The 18881-nt window shown below is 45.2% G+C and overlaps 1 protein-coding gene across 3 annotated transcripts; it reads right to left on the bottom strand.

Annotated features, from left to right (window-relative positions):
• Positions 1-4464: 4464 nt before the first annotated feature.
• Slc20a1 (solute carrier family 20 member 1) lies at positions 4465-18586 on the bottom strand. 3 transcript variants are annotated; one of them, XR_013050751.1, is made up of 11 exons: positions 18344-18563; positions 17261-17874; positions 16922-17062; positions 16642-16727; positions 12269-12365; positions 9961-12178; positions 8513-8779; positions 7845-8403; positions 7153-7338; positions 6389-6473; positions 4465-5403 (listed from the first exon to the last, which is right to left on the bottom strand). XR_013050751.1 is itself a non-coding variant. In XM_076570619.1 (11 exons), exons 2-11 carry the CDS (start codon positions 17604-17606, stop codon positions 5242-5244), a joined length of 2049 nt encoding a protein of 682 aa, XP_076426734.1. In that variant the 5' UTR covers positions 17607-17874; positions 18344-18586; the 3' UTR covers positions 4465-5241. The 3 variants fall into 3 exon arrangements, 2 of the variants coding, with proteins under 2 accessions (XP_076426734.1, XP_076426736.1); XM_076570619.1 differs by having other exon boundaries at positions 9961-10080; positions 18344-18586; XM_076570621.1 differs by lacking the exons at positions 16642-16727; positions 16922-17062; positions 17261-17874; positions 18344-18563 and having other exon boundaries at positions 9961-10080; positions 12120-12178; positions 12269-12322.
• Positions 18587-18881: the final 295 nt, after the last annotated feature.

The raw sequence follows: 18881 nt of genomic DNA, 5'->3' as shown, positions 1-18881 counted from the left end.
TGAGTTCCAGGACAGCCAGAGCTGTCACACAGAGAAATCCTGTCTCAAAAAAAACAAAATAAAACAAACAAAAAATATTCAGTGGGTTATTTTTTTTCTTCAGAAGACATGAAAATAGGAGGAGGATGTGTTGTAAAGAGGGACTACTGACTGAGTAGGAGGGGGCGATAAGAGAAGGGAATGGGATGTGCATGGCTATGTTCAAATGCGTTATAAACATGAACGAAGTTGTCAAAGAATAAATATTTTTAAAAAGAGCTTCATTTTTCAGAAAGATTCCACGAATGTGATGTTAACACACATACATGTGGACGGAATTCTTTAAAAGGTATGCAAGCTTCTGACAATGCCTTCCTTCGGGTGATGAGCTGAGACGGAGAATGCGGTGAAGCTCTCTCATTCTTTCCTACACCTAATTGTTGAAAATGTTTCCCATGTAAACACTGAGTACATTTTTTCACCTTGTGCATGTGTGTGGTGTATGTGTGTGCTGGGGGAGGAGTGCTCACCTGTGTGTGCACATGTTGAGGCCAGAGGTCGATGCCAGCCATCTCCCTCGGTTGCTCTCTGACTTACGTTGAGACAGGTCCTCACTGAACCCTGAGCTCTTTTGTTAGACTGGCTGCCAAGTTCTGCTGTCTCTGCCCCTCAGCCCTAGAGTTACAAGCATACACCAGCATATCCAGTATTTTTAGTTTAATACTGACTAGTTTCATGGGGACAAGAGACACAGATGCCATGGTGCATGCATGGAGACGACTTACAGGAGTCTGTTCTCTTCTTCCATCACGTGGGTCCCAGGCATCAGGGTGTCAAACTCAGGGCACCAGGATTGGCCACAAATGCCTTTATCTGTCAAGCCATCTTGCCAGCTTTTTTTTTTAACTTTTTAAAAAGATTTTTAATTTTTTTATTCATTATTTGTGTTTGTGTGTGTGTGTGTGTGTGTGTGTGTGTGTGTGTGTGTGTGTGTGTGCGCGCGCGCGCGCGCGCACAGAGTGGTCAGAGAACAGCTTTGTGGAACTGGTTTTCTCCATTCACTTTTATGTGGGCCCTGAGTACTGAACTTAGGTCTACAGGCTTTCCTGGCAAATACCTTTCCCGGGCTGAGCCATCTTGCCACCCATGAGCAGCATTTTACACAGGGACCAGGGAACTGAACCCAAGTCCTTATGCTTTCCCATCAATCATCTTACCCACTGAGCCCTGCCTTCCAGCCCTGATCTTTCACTTAAAAAAAAAAAAAAAAATGTTACTAACCTATAAACGACTCAAAAATTCCTAGAAAAGCAGATTGAAAACTTTTGTCTTTGATCTCCCTGACACGCCATAAAAATGGCTATAAAGGCTATCACAGGGGCATAGTGGAAGGAGATGAGTTGTTGCTCTGCAAATGTCACAGCAGACAGGAAGACTTGCGCCCCGAGAGGTGACTGCTAAGCTGGCCACTGAAAGGCTCCACCCGGGGCTGGCTGGAGCTCTGTTGGTCGAGTACCGCCTGCCTACCATGCAGGAAGCTGAGTTCAGTCCTCCAGCCCCTCACCACATCAGGTGTAATGCAAGCCTCTATTCCTGGTAGGTGGAGGCAGGAGGATCAGGGATGCAAGGTCATCCTCAGCTTCGTAGTTAGTTTGAGGCCAGCCTGAGCTACGAAACACTAGAGGAAGGGGGAGAGAGAAAAAAGCAAAGCAACCCTGTATGACTGGAATAATAAGAAAGCACAATGTATTAATACTCTGTAATTTAAGATACTGGGACATTGGCATGCTTTAGGTTCAGCTTCCAACATTTTACCCTTTGAGCTTTACTGTGCCACGTCTCTGAGGTCCCTTACTATCATCCAGTTTGGTCAGTGTCACTCCATCTGGGCCATCTACATTCTTAGCCTCACATTCCCATCCTTGTTTCTTGATAACTTTACCTTCCCTAAGTCCCTCTGGTTGTCCATACACAGTCTCTCAAATGGCAACCCCACATGTAACTCGTGATTCTCATCTGTAACCCCAGCACTTGGGGCGGGGGGAGTGGTAGGAGGACCCACAAACCCCAAGGCCAGTCAGGACTTATAGCAAGGCCTTGGGCTCAAAAAACCAAACCAACCAACCAAGAATAATCCCTCCACAGATCCCAGCCCCTTCGCCTCCCTGTCTAACCGTGTGATTTGACTCCTGAGGTTATTCAGTGCCATGACGAATGTTCATTTCTGCCATGGTGCTTTCAACTAACTCCCAACTTACAGCTAAACAATTTGCAAGATCTCTAGATGCAACAGCAAAGGGCTAAGAGAAGCTTTAGAATTGAAGTAATGCCAGGCAGTGGGGGCGCATGCCTTTGATCCCAGCACTTGGGAGACAGAGGCCAGTGGATCTCTGTGAGTTCGAGGCCAGCCTGGTCTACACAGGGAGTGGCAGGACAGCTAGGGCTGTTATACAGAAAAATCCTGTCTGGGGGGGGGGGGGAGGGAAGTATTGAAGTAATGCTGTGACTGTAAGTAAGGCTGGACTGATGAGTTGTGTCTAATGGTAAAAACTATGTCCATTCAAGCCCCAGAAAAGGCTGGAGCACAGCAAAACAGCAGTGGAAGGTGGCCTAGTATTTCTACTTCGAGAAGGAGGCAATACAGCCAAAAGCTTTGTCATCTGTGACTGAAGTAACAGGTACACAAAACCCAGTCATCAGCAGACTTTGGAAGCTGAGCTGGACCACTGATCACGAGTAGCTGGTATTTTCTAAATGTGATTTGCAGACTTAAGAGCTAGCATTGAAGTTTGCTCTTTACACAATGACTCACACATCAAGGTGACTGATGCGTGAACCAGGTTGTTGACCAGTATTTACTAAACCACAGCAACTGAAATCCACAGTCAGCCAAACAAAGCAAAGGCTGCCTATGCTTAAGAGGAAAGTTAGACTATGTGGAGACGCCTCTCCTCATTGAGCCCGGAACTCTGAGCAGCCAGACTTTCACCCTTCTGAGTCTTCCTTTGGGATCCCCAAGTAAGCAGCCCAACTAGAATCTCCACATCTGGTTTCTTTGACCTCAGTGGAGCTCTGGAATGTTCAGGGTAATATCTCTGGCCAGTAGCATCTACTGTAACCAAAAAAGATGCCTACAATATTTTCACATGTGGAGACAGGAAGAAAAACCACCCCAGTGGGGAACCACTAGGGCTGACAAGGTATCTCCCAACACAACTGGCCAAAAGAGAAAAGGGGTAACTAGTAATACGTTTATTCAGCAGTGAACACCTAAACAGACAACCTGGAAGAAGCTTCCTCAGGAAAGGCAAATGGCAGCAATGGACCTTTTATTAAAAATCTTACTGCTGACTCTAATATACACACGACTTTAATTGTTTAATAGGCCAGGGGTCTTACTAGCATGTGTCCCTGCCTATGGTAGCCATTAATAGACAAGAAAATACAAACTCCCATCACCTCCCACCTTCAGGGGCTCCGCCTCCTATTTGGTCAGAGTACGTTCTTCTACGTTAGAAGGAAAGCATTGGGGAGGGCGCTGTGCTCTGTGATCATAACATGGAAAGACTTGGGCTTTCATGCCATAGAACAATCAAGTATAAATGCCAGGCCCAGCTCTTAGCACATTCTTCCAACCCTGGTTTTCAGATTTAACTCTTTTCCCATCATACTCCATCATACTGCCAGCCCCAGAGCCTCCAGCTAACATTCATTCTCTGCCAAAACTCACCAAGCACTGAAGTGTTCCAAACTAAGAGTAAGGCCTGCCACAATGTTCACAAGGGCTAAATATCAACAATTCAGTGCCTGATGGTAAGTGGGAACATTTACTGAGAAGTCTCCAGGGAGACTGACAAGCTGGAATGGCAGATAGCCTACCCAGTGGACTAACCTCTTGGGCATAGCCTTCTCCTGGCAGTCATGGATTTTATTAAATAAAATACTCAAAACAAAACAAAAAACTAAATGTCAAAGAATTGTCCAGTAATTCTCAGGATAGAAGCCATCAACGTAGTTCACAAAGAAATATTTTTCACTAATTGTTCTGATAAAGAGTAAAAGCCAGCACAGCAAGATTGAAGAACCCCAAGCTTTTTTTTCCTTTGCAGTGCCAAAGATTAAACCTGGGGCCTGTGTGTGGCAGGCAAGTACTCTACCTGAGCTCTATCTTCAGCCCTACAAGCAAGAATTCTTAGATGAAGCTGAACCCCAAACAAACCTCATTTCAGCTTCTCTGTGACTGCAAAGCTAGAAATAATCTAAGTCAACGATGTGCAGACCTGAGAAGATCTGGGCTGCACAACTGCCACACACCAAATTACTACGTGGAGCAACACCATTCAGGGGATCACAGAAAACCAAGTTCAAGGACCTTGAACTTGGATAGCACCCTGATTCAGGAAAGTGCACACATCCTAAGAATGTCAAAATGCTAAATGATCAGGATTCTGAGGACTCAATAGAAACAAAAACCACAAGAACAAATTTTCTAAAAACTGTAGGCTTTTTATTCAGTTAAGAGGTAGACAGATGAACATGGAAGGCTGTCCCATTGAATTTGCCCAAAGTTCATATTCCACTTCATTCACCCATCCCACAATGCCAAAAATCTCAAAAAGAATAACCACAACCGCCAGGAGGCTTTGTCTTCATACTTCTTAGCAACATGTCCATGAGTTGTTTGCAAAGAAGTTACTATAAACTTTTCTTTTCACTGTGCCAAAGATTCTTGGCCCTCTAAGAAGTTCCCACATACGTCAACAGAACCTGCTACAACAGACAGCGGGGCAAGTGCCGTGACTATTTCTATGAGAGACTACGAGGGAAGCTTCAGTTACATGTTTGTTAAATCCCTGTGCATGTTGGGAAAGAAGCTGGTGAGGCCAACAAAGCAGAGTACACGCCATCAAATGGCTCTGCCTGGCTGTTTAAAAAGAACCCACATAAGTTATCTTACAGACAACATTAAAATATAATGGAATTGATGCTGGATACAAAAAGTAGAGAAATATGTACAGGAATTCATAGCCCAGAAGAAAAGGGACCTTAGGATGAACCAATGGAAATCTGGCTATTTTACATAGCTAATTTTGAGACAAGTTGTATTTAGCACAAAAGCAATTATAGTGTAAATTACACTTCCCTCCCACGGCTCCCAAACTTGAAAACCCTTGTCTGTCTTCGGCAATACTGTGAGCATTCTTCTAGGAACAGGAATGTGTATGGTGGTCCCAGATGCTGACAAGAACTTTCATCCCAGCTTCACACATTTGGGATGATGTACTTGAATATTGCCATGATAGCAGCACTGATAACCCCAGAAATGGGGACTGTGACAAACCAGGCCATAAAAATGTTGCGAAACAGTCGCCAGTCGACAGCCTTCTTGGATCGGAGCCAACCAACAGACACAACAGAGCCCACCTAGGAAAGAAACAGACATTATAATCAGCAAAAGGACACCTGGGACATGGAACTCAGGCAAGTGATGAATTCAGCTCCATGGATGTAGTTTCTGTCTGAAGAAAGAAAGACAGGGTCTCGCTGTCATCCAAACAGGATTGAACTTGAGGATCCTACTTCAGTAGCCCAAAAGGTGAAATTACAGGCCTGTGACACAAGCTAAAAGCTAACTTCCAACAAGTTACAATTATCCATGGCAAGATGATGGCAGTATAAATATTCAACCATTAAATCTGTGCTAAATGTCCTAAAATATGACAAGACTCCTTTTCTCTGCCTTTTGTAAGTTAAATTTCTGATTTCCTAACAACTTGTTCTAGAGAGTGGCTGGGATGTGACCCAACAAAGACCCTAGCAGAGAGAGTGACATGGCAGGTCCCAGGCTGGACCAGCTTCAGTTCTTTTATGGAAGCCAGTTCCTTCTTCATATAATTACGTTATGGTCATCAAGAAATTTCTTGAAAATTCAATTAGTTTCTTGGCACTACAGGCCCAAGAGGGCCTGAATATACGCTTTCACCAGAAGACTGCCCTTACAGTAAGCCTCACAAACTTGTTAAACCAGTGTATATACTACCACAAGAGATAGGAGCCCACCCAGACCCATACTAGCTGACTAGTTTATTAGCACACACTGTGTTCTTCCATGGGGAAGCCAGTCAGCAGTGTGGGTGTGTGCTAATAAACTAGTAAAAATGAAGCTGAACACACAAACTGCAATGAAGAGGGACAAAAGGTCCGTAGCTAGAAATCACAGCTAGCTCCGCCCGAGAACTTAAATGATCGCAAACAGTAGAATGTCAGCTTTTATCCGCGTGGTCATGTCTAAGCTTGTCAACTTTTAAGAATCCAACTGCACAAAACTTTCTAAATCAAATAAAAGAATTAAAGCCACACATAGGACATGGGCTAGGGCAATTTGAGGGGTCCATTCCATTCCACTTACTTTACAGTGTGTTGTGCTGATGGGAAGGCCAATGTTCGATGCGATGACCACAGTGAGGGCAGATGCCAGTTCAATACTGAAACCACTGTTGATAAAAAAAAAAAAAAAAGATGCTTGTCAACATTTCAGGGTTTTCTGAAAAGCCAACACTACCCCAAGTAACCTAATCTTGCTTTGTTCTACATAGTGACAAAACCTGACATTTTCATCTCCTCTAACCCCTGAAACCTACTTATAGAGGGCCAAGCCTCTGACATTTGAGGATTAATCATTTCTGGCATTTCATTATTTAAAAAGCTGGGACATGCCAGGCATGGTGGCACATGCCTTTTAATCCTAACACTCTGAAAGCAGAAGATGAATTTCAGAGTTCGAGGTCAGCTTGGTCTACACAGTGAATTCCAAGCCAGCCAAGAATACAGAGATAGACCCTGTCTCAAAAGGAAACAACAACAAAATAAAGAGTTCAGACTTTTATTCTGAAGAAAGTGTAAGGTTTTAGCTCCAGAATCAAAGTCATATATATCTAATTATTTACACCAGTACATCTTTCTCAGAAAACTCAATTACGTGATCACTAGAGCTGAGCAGATTGATAAGAAAAAGTTTACAAACCAGACAGTAAGTGCAGAGAAAACATTCAGATCAATATGAGAACAGCAACTGCAACACCCTCCTTCAGCAGAGACCTAGGCACAACCCTCCACAACATGCGTCTCTTGAGAAGCTTGAGCTCTACTCTAAGGCACACTTCCCCTGCTCACCTGGAGGGTGTGATTGGTGTCAGGTCTTTCCCCATGGTCTGGATAACTCTTCTTCCCCAGACCCACAGCCCTATGCAGATACCAACACCACCATACAGCAGAAGCCAGATCGGTGTTGCCATTTTTGTAGATACATCTTCCGTTTCATAAACAAGATACAAAGCAACCAGAGGACCAATGGCATTGCTGGAAGACAAGAGAGCAGTGGTGACTTTGTGGGCAGACCATATCTGTTAACCGACGGACTGAACTGTCTAGGCCCAGCTTTTCAGCTCACTTAGTAAGCCACCCTACAGAAACCCAACACACAACGGAAGAAAATGAAGGCTGCTGTGACTGAAGGGTGTGTCCAACTGGTGACCCCTTTTCTCCTCAGAATCCTGTGAAGTTTACAGGCCAGACACAAGGCTTGATAACCCTAAGTCCATTCCCCAGGACAGACAGTGATCTTAAGTTTTTCATCACTGATGTCACCATTTACTACTCAGTTCCTATCTAGAAAGACAGTTATCTTCAACAGAAATAAAACTAAAACATTCTTACAATCTAAATGAACTTCGTTTTTGCTTTATTAACTACCACCACCTCATCCTGTCTGGATTAGTCAGTGTCCCCGGGGAGGTAGAGCACTGCACACAGGAGGGTAAGTAGACTGTTTAGAGTCAGCAACACTGACAGTCATGTGGACTGACCTGACATCATTGCCACCGTGGGCAAATGACCCAAAGCAGGCTGTAAGGATCTGCAGAAACTGGAAGAGGAGGGAGACTTCAGGCTTATCCTGGTCATACCACTCTTCAAGAGAGCCACTGCTTCCTTTTCTGTCACCCAGACCCATCTCAGCCTTGACATTCATGTCCATCTCAGACTCAGAGTGCAGGTCGGACACAGCATTGCAGTAACTGGTGTAACTGTCCATTCGGATCCGCTTCTTGGTGTCTGCATTAGGCCATGTCAGCGTCTCCATTTCTTCCCCCTTCTGCTCCCCTTCTTTGGCACGGAATGAATCCAGGGGCATGCCACATATTGCCATGGTATAGGAAGTGTAGCTGTTGTTGCGCCTCAAGGGCTTGTCCCCAGAGTCTCCCATGCAGTCTCCCACCTTGGCCAGATGTAATTTATGGAGAAGCTCTTTGTACAAGCCAGAATCCTTGTGCACGGTGTGATACTGATAGTGACCGCTGGAGTTGATCTGGTTGCTGACAGTCTGACTGAACTGAACAAGGTTCCCATTAGGCAACTGCACTGCACCTAGCCAAGGTAACCAAAAAGGTAACATTCAATGCAAAGTGTATCAGTCCAGAATCGCAGCCTCTCCACACCCACGGGGACATGGGAAAACCCTGGCAAGTCAACTCACCATTGATGGTACCATCTATGCTGGTCTCCTCCTTCAAGTCCATGGGAAGCCGCTCTCGCTCTGGAGCTTCCTCCAGGTCCCCAAGTTTGAATGATACTGTTCTCTCCTCCACCACAGCCCGGAGAGGCCCAGTGGTACATGACACCTCAGACACAGGATTCCCGTTCTCAACATCCCCAAGAGACATCTTTGTTTCTTCATGGTCTTCTTTCAAGTTGTTCTTCTTTTCCATTAAGGGACTTTCGGAGGGACTAGACTTTATTTCTCCTAGAAAATAAAGGGAATTTTTGGTTTGACTATACCACTTTGTTCCATATCCTTTTCTATCCACCCCAGAAACCCACCTCAAAATAAAAGGTGTAAACTCTAGTTAAAAATGCAAGCTAACATTCCTGTCCTCTTTATTATGCCAGGAACTCATCTTTCCCTAGGAGCATGCCAGCTACACACCACACCCTCTACTGGGGAGAAAAGGAGGAGGATAAACTGCTGTAAATGGCCAGATAATAAATATTTTAGGGTTCTGGTCCATTTCTTGGTTTTTATTTTTATTATTTACAAGTGTAAATCTCTTCTTAGCTCTCAATCATGAAAGGGAGCTCAAGGAAACTGATTAAAGAGCTAGACTGCCCCTAAGGAATCTCCTAACTCTTAGGCCACGAGTATAGACAACTGAGCTGTAGGTAACAGTCACGCCTAAACATTTCCACAGCCGGTAGCCAGGCAGTATTTCTGCCTATCAGGCCAGTGCTCACCATGTTCACCTACTGGCTCAGTCCTCTCACACAAGGATAGCATTAAAGTAAGATTTGTCTCTCCTCCCAGACTGAGACAAAAATGAGGTCAGAGTCCTGAAAGCCTCATTCCCACTGTGCATGTGGCACAGCTGACTAGCACAGAGCTCTGGGCAGATGCTCAGTTCAGCTGCAATGACGCAGCATTCCTTCAGCGCTACTGCGGTCTATGCATCCCTGTACTAACATTCCACACACTGAAAGGACAGAATAGGATTCTTCTAAGTTATCTTAGCCACTAAGGAAACAAAGACTAGTACCAATCAAAATTTACTCAGTAGCTAATGACACTACAAAAACATTCTGCAATGACTTAAGAGATTACTTATACCTACAACTGTTTACTTCCACATGTGTTATAGCTCTAGCACAACAACTATGTGCATGGCTGTGTGTCTGCACTACGAAGTATATATGTGTACACGCACTGAAATACATGTCTAAGCTGAGTACACAGAGGCAGCTGAGGCAAATGCTTTCTCTATCAAAATTACTGTGTACCTACCCTTAGTCACATATTCTTAATGGCTAGGTCTCAGGCCACTTGGAGTCCATTTAAAACCCTATGCTGTCAGTCTGTCCAAACAGTGTACTCTTATAGATGAGGGAGCGAGGGAAGAGGAGGGGAGAACACCACTCAACTGTATTACTTACGTTCAATTTTTCTCTTCATCCTGGGACATACAAAGAACCAGACGAAAAGGGCACAGAAAACTGCACATCCCACCGAGATGAGGATGGTACCCCACAGAGGAAGTTTGTCAAAGCCCAGCACTACGAGATAAAATGGTGCATCTTGAAAACCCCAGGGCAACAGCCCCCTGTAACAACGTGTAAACCTTCCTGAGGGGAAGGGGGGCTTCCCCAAGCTAGCCCATCACCCTTGAAGCTGCTGTCCTTCTGGAGTTTCACGAGGCTAGTGGCTATACAGACCATGGAGAAAACCCATTGACCATCTTATCCCACAGCAGCCAGCCCCACCGAATCACTGCTGGACTCAGGCACTAAGTTTCTTCATGTTCTTGGAATCACTCCATTGACGACCGGAAGCTATAAAATCAACCAAAGCATCCCTTTCTCCACCCAGCTCCTCACTCTAACTGTCACATATTACCCTTACACATGATTATTTTAACATTAAAAAGAGAAGGTGCTTCAGTAAGTGTCGTGCTGACACAACTGTAGAAAGTTGCCACAGTCACTGTACCAGGCAGCCTTCAGGGAAACTGATTGTCTCTGCAAAACTACCATCAAGCTAACAGAAAACAGGGCTGTTAACTACAGCAAGACAGGTGTTTAAACAGTGGTCCTTCACAAAGGAAAGGTTTAGGGGTAGTTCACTAACAAGCCATTGAGAGACTTGTTCTTGTTCCCTCGGCTCAAGGCTCTCAGGATCAGCAGCATTGGTCAGTACCAGCTTACCACTACATGCAGTCTACTGGGGCTGCTGCCTGCACTAAAGTCAAGACCACTTCGCGTTACTGAAACCCAGGGCACCACTGTCTGCATGGTAGTCACCTGCACTTGTTTCACCTGATTGTGCTTACTGCATGTTAAGTCACTTAGAAAATGGAAACATTATTGTTCCATCAAAACCTTTTAGGTCAGAGTGGTAGCTTCAGCCTAGCTTCATAAGGCCCTAGATTCAATCCCCAGCACTGAAAGAGACAAAAAATACAAGAACTAGCCTTTAAGAACTAGACATAAACTGAAATTCTGTGGTGACTACTGGTCTCTTCATTTTAAGTTCTGCTTTCAACTGTGACCATGCAGTTAGCCACCAAAGTAAAATACACATGAGCTTTAGTCAGTCTCTATCACAATTTAAATCTGTCCACATTCCAAGTCAAAAGGAATGAAAGAACTGGTTTTCCTTATAAATGATCCATAAAGGACAGAACAAGAGTAGCAAAGTTCTTGCATCAAGACTAGTCCTGCCCGAAAGCCTGTCTCTTTACTGACATTTCAAGAACAAAAATGTTAGAAGTACACTGCTAGCTGTTTCTGTTTTCCTCAGTGACTTACTACATAATTTCAGTGGCAATAATAAACAGATCACAATCCAGTAGTCAGAAGTGGAACCAAGTTAGAGGTCACAAGCATTAAAATCCTTTAAGAATTGAAGATGTGAGCATCTATTACATAAGGACAAATCCCTTTGCTACCTTTCTATTTACACACACGGACATGGACATGGGCGTGCTCTGGGCAGCACACAATTTTTCTCACAGATTAGTCAGAAGAGTAATTGCAGTAACTGTCTAGGTTCTTATGTAATGCAGAACCAGCACGCCAAATGATCCTAGATGCCAGAACTATACTGCTCTGCCTCACAAGGTCCAAGCTATCAATCTCTCAGTTGTCATAAATGAATTCTTGCCTTCCCTGAGTCCCACTATGAAAGCAGTCAACACCAGAACCTTCCTATCCTCTCAAATGCTTCCTCTTAGGTGCAGAAATTCTTCTTCCACGTGTAATTAGACCAGGTGTTAGACATTCAACTCTTCACATTCAAGTAAATTCAGGGGTGCAAACTGAGAACTTAGAAACTAAAATTGCTCCAACTGGGAGAGAAAAATGACACCCAACAACCAGTCCTACATGACCAGTTATTGAAGAAGAGATTAACTAATGACTCTTCAGTAGTTGAGGCCAGTATCAATTCCAGCATTTTTAGCATAGATATGAGAAAGGGAAGGGAGAAGGTCATATTATCAGTGGATCCTGTGAAGACTAAAGAGGAAAGGTCTGTAGTGATTTAGAATCTGAGCAGGTCTCTTTGGTTGAAAACTATCTAGGTTAACTCAGCATACACTAGCCTGCAGCCTTCTGAAATGGGCGCAGGCCAGCCACCTTCTAGGAGATTTCAGCCCTGTAAAGCAAAAAGGGGTAAATTGGGCATTTAATGCAAGTTTTGTAAATAACCTTAAATTCACATTTAAATATCTTGATTTGTACTTACACGGTGCTCCAGTATACATAATGGAAAAGAGGTTTATTCCAATTGTGCAGGCATAAAAAACTGGTAAAGCACGTAAGCCATTAGGAACTGGATCTGCCTGTAAAACATTAAGATCAGTATCTTAAAAGTTGTAAATGTAGACCCACTTCCAGAGCACCCTGTGCGAAGGCAGGCCTTGGAATCCAGGTGGTAACAGCAACCCCCCACTTTAATTTCTACAAAGCCAAGTAAGTTTTGTCCTGCATTTGCTCCCTAAGAAAGCTAATGCCACTTTCTATCCATAGGTGACTTTTTCTCTCTATTCTTACTAACAAGGATGTGACTGATACCCCAAATAACCAGTTCTTCTGAGTTATCCAAAGTCTATCTGTAAACATGAACATAGGCCCAGGATGTACTGTACTGAAGAGATAAGCAGACCAAATTAAAACTCATTTCCCAATGTTCTGCCTCCAAAAATAAAAATAAATGTGCAGACTATACACAACTATCATATATATGGTGTGTGTATATATATATATGATGAATGTGACATAAGGCTTTATCAAAGTGCAACGTTAAATCAACTGTGAACATAGTCATCCACTCAGTCAAGTGACTGTCAAGAACTGTTTAGGGCCCTGAAGTAGAGGGACCAGACCAAGTACCCGTTCTCATAGAACGGAGTGTCATATTTTACTATACAGTAACACACTGACAAATACTTCAAAGGAAAAAAACAGGCAAGAGGATGCTGATGGGGGAGGGGCATTTTAATTGAAGTCTGGGAGTGAGGGGCTGACATAGGAATGTCTCGGTGTGGAAAAGTGCAAGCTACCTGTCCACTAGTGGGTGAGGTGGGCAAAGATATGAGCAAGTGCAAAGATCCCAAGGCAAAACTGTGAGATGTTTAAGAATCACGAAAGGCCAATGTGACTGAAAATGAAAACAGTTTCCTTTACAATACATATGTATTACTGATAATTCCACAGAAAAACTTCCAAGCCAAACACTTAAAAGAATGAGAACATAGGTCCATCAGGAAAGCCAAACCTTCAGCACAAAAGTTTAATGCTACCCTTGTCACAATTCCATGATAATCTTAAAGATGAGACAGAGGTGAAGACCCAAAGAGGATTCCAAAGTTTCTGACAATCATTACGACTTTAGGGAGGGGGAGAGGCAGTGTAAAAATCATTGAAGTTAAAAAGCACAAAGCCCCTCATAAAGGATGGCTTTTTAAATCAGTCTAGACCCTCACTGAAAAACACTTAATTTTAAGCTTTACTCACTGTTTAGGAGGACACTAACAGTGAGACACCAGATTAGAAACAACCTACAGAACCTATGACTCACCACTGAATAACTAAATAGTTGCAGGCCACACCTAAAGGCAGACAAGAGCCTGAGGAAGATAAGCAAACCCAGGGTTTCAAGAAAATTCTATAGACATTAGGTAGGAACTCTTACCAAATTTTCAAAGGCTATTTAGCAATTGACTCATTAGGTAACAAGCAGCATATATATATATATATATATATATATATATATATATATATATTTCCCCTTGGGGCCAAATTAAATATTCCCCCAAGTAAGTAGCATCGTGGGTGGGGCCACCGTAGACAGGTGCTATACACCTGTAACACCAGCACTGGACTCACTGAGCAGAAGTCCGTCCATCCCTCCCCCACCCCTGACCCCCAGTTCAAGGTCAACCTGTGCTACAGAGACTTAGTGGCAAAATATCGATAAATTTAAAATAAAGACTGAATAGCTTGGGATAGGGCAGGGAATGACTAGTCTTAATACACTATGAAATACAGGCTAACTGGTTAAAAAAAAAATAAAAAAAAAAAACTTTGTAAGAGTCAAGGAACAGAGTAAAATAAGGAAGGCTTCTCCCTTCTAGCCTCCTCCCAGTTTTTCCCAAGAGGTAACTAGGCTGGTGATTTTTATAAAATGGTTTTCTCATCATGTGTCTTACGTATCTTTTACATATAGTGGTAAAGATTACAAACCAACTATGCACTAGGCCATTCCATCAAGTCTAGAGACTTCCAGGAACTATTGAGTCCAATATAGGAAGGAATGAGACCAAGAAGTTCAAGCTTGGAAATTACGTGAATATACATCACTCAGTTATATGGAGGGAGAGAAGAGAGGGGTCCCTCATCTGTTACTGAGGGATTGTGAACAAGTGAGAGACAGAGAGGGGGCAGAGCCTCAAAGTCAGCACTGTATTAAATTAAACGTCATCCATCATTCTTCATCATGCCCACTGCATACTCTTATAAGAAACATTCTGTTAAGCTGAGAGTAGGGACACACACCAGTAACCCAAGAACTTGGGAGGTGAATGCAGGAGGACCAGAAGTTCAAGGCCAGTCTGGGCTACATGAGACCATACAAAAGAATAATCGGTTAACACAGCCAACCTGAACTCCCAGTAACACAGCGAGAGTAAAGACGGTTGGCACACACCCTCAATGAGAGGCTCTGGACCTCATTGAGAAAGCCCTCTTTGCACCTGTTCTCCATTCTGGGAATGACCACCAATCAGTTTTATGAGATCATGTAAGAAGAGGATCTTCAAGCCGGGCGGTGGTGGCGCACGCCTTTAATCCCAGCACTCGGGAGGCAGAGCCAGGCGGATCTCTGTGAGTTCGAGGCCAGCCTGGTCTACCAAGAGAGTTCCAGGAAAGGCGCAAAGCTACACAGAGAAACCCTGTCTCGAAAAACAAAAAAAAAAAAAAAAAAAGAAGAGGATCTTCAGAATCAGAATGATCTATTTCCCAATAATCAAAGGGGCCAGCATAAACCTTTATAAAACAGGAATCCAAATAGCATCCTATTAATTATTCTGGTTTTCTGATATGTCAAGAGATACATGGCTCTAACAGGAACACTAAAAAACTACTGGGTACTGGTGGGAATCAAATTACCATATACTACAGTTAGGGAATGGGCGGGGTGCTAATTATACCTGCTTGCTGGATGAAAGAATACCAAATCTAGAGGTCACCGCATCAGCGAACTGTTTACTCAGTCATGCTGTGCCAATCTAGAGATATTTCCTTCTTTCATTTGCTAATACTTTTAATTAATTAATCAAAGTTTTCCCTCCCTCTCCCTTCCCTTCAGGAATGTACAGGCCTTCCATGTATATCAGCCAGCCATGGCATATCAAGTTCCAGCAAGACTAGGCATCTCTCTCCTATTTAGGCTGGATGAAGCAACCCAGAAACAAATGGTCCCAAGAGCAGGCAATAGTCAGACAGCCCCTGCTCCCACTATTAGAAGCCCCACAAGAAGACCAAGCTGCACAACTGTAACACATGTGCTGAGGGCCCAGGTCAGTTGTCAGCTAGAGATATTTCTAATGCTCAACATGCTAAACATGTCCTGCTAGACAAATGAGTATATACACACTCAGAGTATAGAGAATCAGGAAAGAGCCAGGGAAGGACTTCTATTGAGAAAGACATAAATCATCCCCAGAGACTCAGAACTAGATCAAGAAGTAGGGAGTCTAAACACACTCCTTCAGTTGGGATAAGGTTCCTACCTCCCCTCACTCAGATTTCTACAGTTTAGGGGAATTTTAAAAGAATATAACAAAGGACTCTTAAGAGCCATTCACCCTAGAAAATAGGACAACTGTCTCCTGAGAAAAATTCATTTATTCTTTCTGTAATTCAGTCCAGTGCCAACATAATCCCTTGTTATCTACATTTATTGTGGAGCCAGGATCAGACTCCATGATAAAAGAAATGCCACTAGATCTCTCAAAAGGGATTTTCAAGTAGTCAGGAAATTCAATGGCTACCTGAACTTTTTAAGCAAATAAAAAAAAAAGGCAAAACAAAACAAACAAACAAAAAACCCAACCACCTAACAACCTGTCTCACCTGCTCTTTCCACCTGAGAAAGCAGAGTCCCTACAAGTCAGGGCCTCATGTGTAGCTTATGTGTAGTTAATGATCAGCATGGGAGAGACTATTGAAGTAGCAGTTCAAAAGCCACAGGATACTGTAACATGTTGAATTCAATGGTTACAATTCCAATTGTCCTGAATGTAACGGTGGTTTAGATAAGGTGGCAACCTGCACATGGCTAGACAAAGCCACCTTCAACAAATGTCCTTATTTTTCACTCCCAGTCTCTCTTATTTCTTGGCAGCCCATAGAACCACCCAGTTCTTCCTTCCTGAATGCCCTCTGGGGTATTAAAAACTTACTTCTTTCACAGAACGCCACAACATACAGGAAAACAAAGAACTTTTTTAACGTTCCAAAGTCACATACTTACATACCAGTAACCCCTGAAAGAATACCAGTGAGTTTGAACAAGACTGAATGTGACTCATGAAAGGTCGTAAGTGGGAACGTTACCTTACGGAGGATGAATGCACGAACAAGGAAGAATAAAATTCCAGACATAATACCAGAGAGCAGTGGAGAGACGAACCAAGACATCACTGGAATAGAACACAAAGTGTCAAGTCGTGAAACCAAGGAAACATGTTCCTGAGATGTTAGCTCTTCCATTTCCGACCCTCTTATTAAATGTGGCCCCCTACTCTACGCCACGCACTCTCACTCACTCCCCATACACCGTAGTCCAGAAACGCGTGACAAGAACAAACCTAAACCATTCGGAATTTAAACGTACCAATTTTTATCAGTTCAGACCACTTGACGCCCCTCTGCCCCTTCGCCACGAGGGAGAAACCAATGGTTGCACCGACAATACAATGGGTCCCAGAAATGGGGAGCTTCAAAAACGAAGCCACTAGTTGCCACACCGCAGAACCTGAAACAAAAATCAATCAAATTTCATTGGGCAAATGGCAAAACCCCGTTACGTAAGCAGTGCCTTCTCATGAAAATAAGCGGAAAAGGTTCGGGACAAAAAAAAAAAAAAAAAAAAAAACAAAAAAACGGAACCACCCCAAGACACAAATCGGTTCTGGCACTGGAAAGAGCAGAAGGTATGACAACAAGAACTTACCAAACATAGCGCTGACAGAGCCAGCCATGAGCAGGCCTTGAGTGGAGTTGTACATCTCCACATCAATCAAGCCCTTCCGGATGGTTTCGCTCACTTTGGCCCCCAGCAAGGCGGAGCCCACAGTTTCGAAGATGCTAGCGAGGATGCAGGCTTGCTTCAGGGTCACCACACCTGAGCCCACAGCTGTACCAAACGAATTTGCTACATCATTGGCTCCCACGGAGAATGCCAGGACAAATGCGATGATGAAGCCCAGGATGAGCATCCATAGTTTGTCATCCACCGAGGGAGCAGCAGCAGTAACAGCAGCTAGAGTACTAGTGATCGGAGCCACAGTAGATGCCATTTTCTAGTGTAGTGGTTCTTTAATTAATAGGAGAATTACTGAGCGGCTTTCAAGATGTGTAAACGGAATGAGGTATCAAAATGCTATAATAAATAGTATATATTATATAAAATTAAATACTGTAAACTACGGCACGGAAACCGGGGCTGGGAAGTTACTGCTATAGGCTGCGTATGGGCGTCTGTTGTCTGGGGTTTCTTTGGCTCTGGAGGGCTACAAGCACGGAGCAGAATCCCATGGCGGATTAAAGAAAGGACGCAAGTTCATCCTGGGGGGACGAAGTGGGAGAAAATAACAATAGCGGCGCATCCCTGCGACGGAGGCGGCCCCGAACTCCCGCAGTGCCCTCCGCCCGCTACTTCGGTCCTCGGTCCCCGAAAGGATGTGCGAGGTGGGGCACACGGCGATCGCGGTGCTCCCCCCCCTCCCCGCGCCCGCCCGTCCTCCCGCCCGCCCGCGCGCCCCGCCCCACGCGCCCAGTTCTGTCTCCGGCCGCCCGCCCTCCCGCCCGGCCGCCCGCGCGCGCCCTCCGTGGAAGACCGGAAAAAGGCCATTCCCGCGCGCGCGCGCCTGCCGGGGGCCGCTGAAAAGGCCCGCGGAAGGGTGCGGCGTGGGGGAGGCGGGCAGCAGCGCCGCGGGACCCGGTAGCTCGCACTCCGCCCGCCCGCTTCCCTCGCCCCGGGCCCCGCTCCAGAGAAGAAAGAACCTTTGCAAAGGGGGGCCGCGCCGCCACTCACCAAAGGAAACTGAAGGCCGAGCGGAGACCAGGAGAACGGGGGCTGAGGCAGGCTGGAGCCGCGGACGCACAGCCCGGGGCGGGCGGCGGCAGCGGGAACCGACACGAAACGGGGCTCGACACCCACTCGGAAACAGCCGCGGGCGCCTCAGAGGCTGGGAGAAGAAATCGCGCAGCGCGCGCCGGCGGCCATCACTCTAGCGAGCACGCCGCCGGGCCCCTATTTATAGCCCGCCCCGCACCCCACGTGACCTGCGGGGGGGGACTCGCGCCGCGCCCGAAGCCCCGCCCCCGACGTGACGCAGCCACAGGCTGGTCGGGCGCGCCCAGCCGGGTGAGCTGAGCGAGGGCTCTGATTGGTCCGGACGCTCCCTCTAGGCCCCGCCCCCAAGGGGGAGCCGGTCCACGTGGGCCTGGCCGGCCTCCTCCCTGCAGCCTCGCCCCGGTTATCCTGTCTGTGCCGGCTACGCCGGGTGGTAGCGGGCGGGGGGCTGCGGGGGAGTCTCGCCCAGGCCCGCAGGTCGCCACACCGGGACTCA

The sequence above is a fragment of the Peromyscus maniculatus genome, chromosome 4 (genome assembly GCF_049852395.1).
Source record: "Peromyscus maniculatus bairdii isolate BWxNUB_F1_BW_parent chromosome 4, HU_Pman_BW_mat_3.1, whole genome shotgun sequence".
In the NCBI taxonomy this organism is placed as follows: Eukaryota; Metazoa; Chordata; class Mammalia; order Rodentia; family Cricetidae; genus Peromyscus; species Peromyscus maniculatus.
This window is presented reverse-complemented; position numbering and strand designations above follow the sequence as displayed.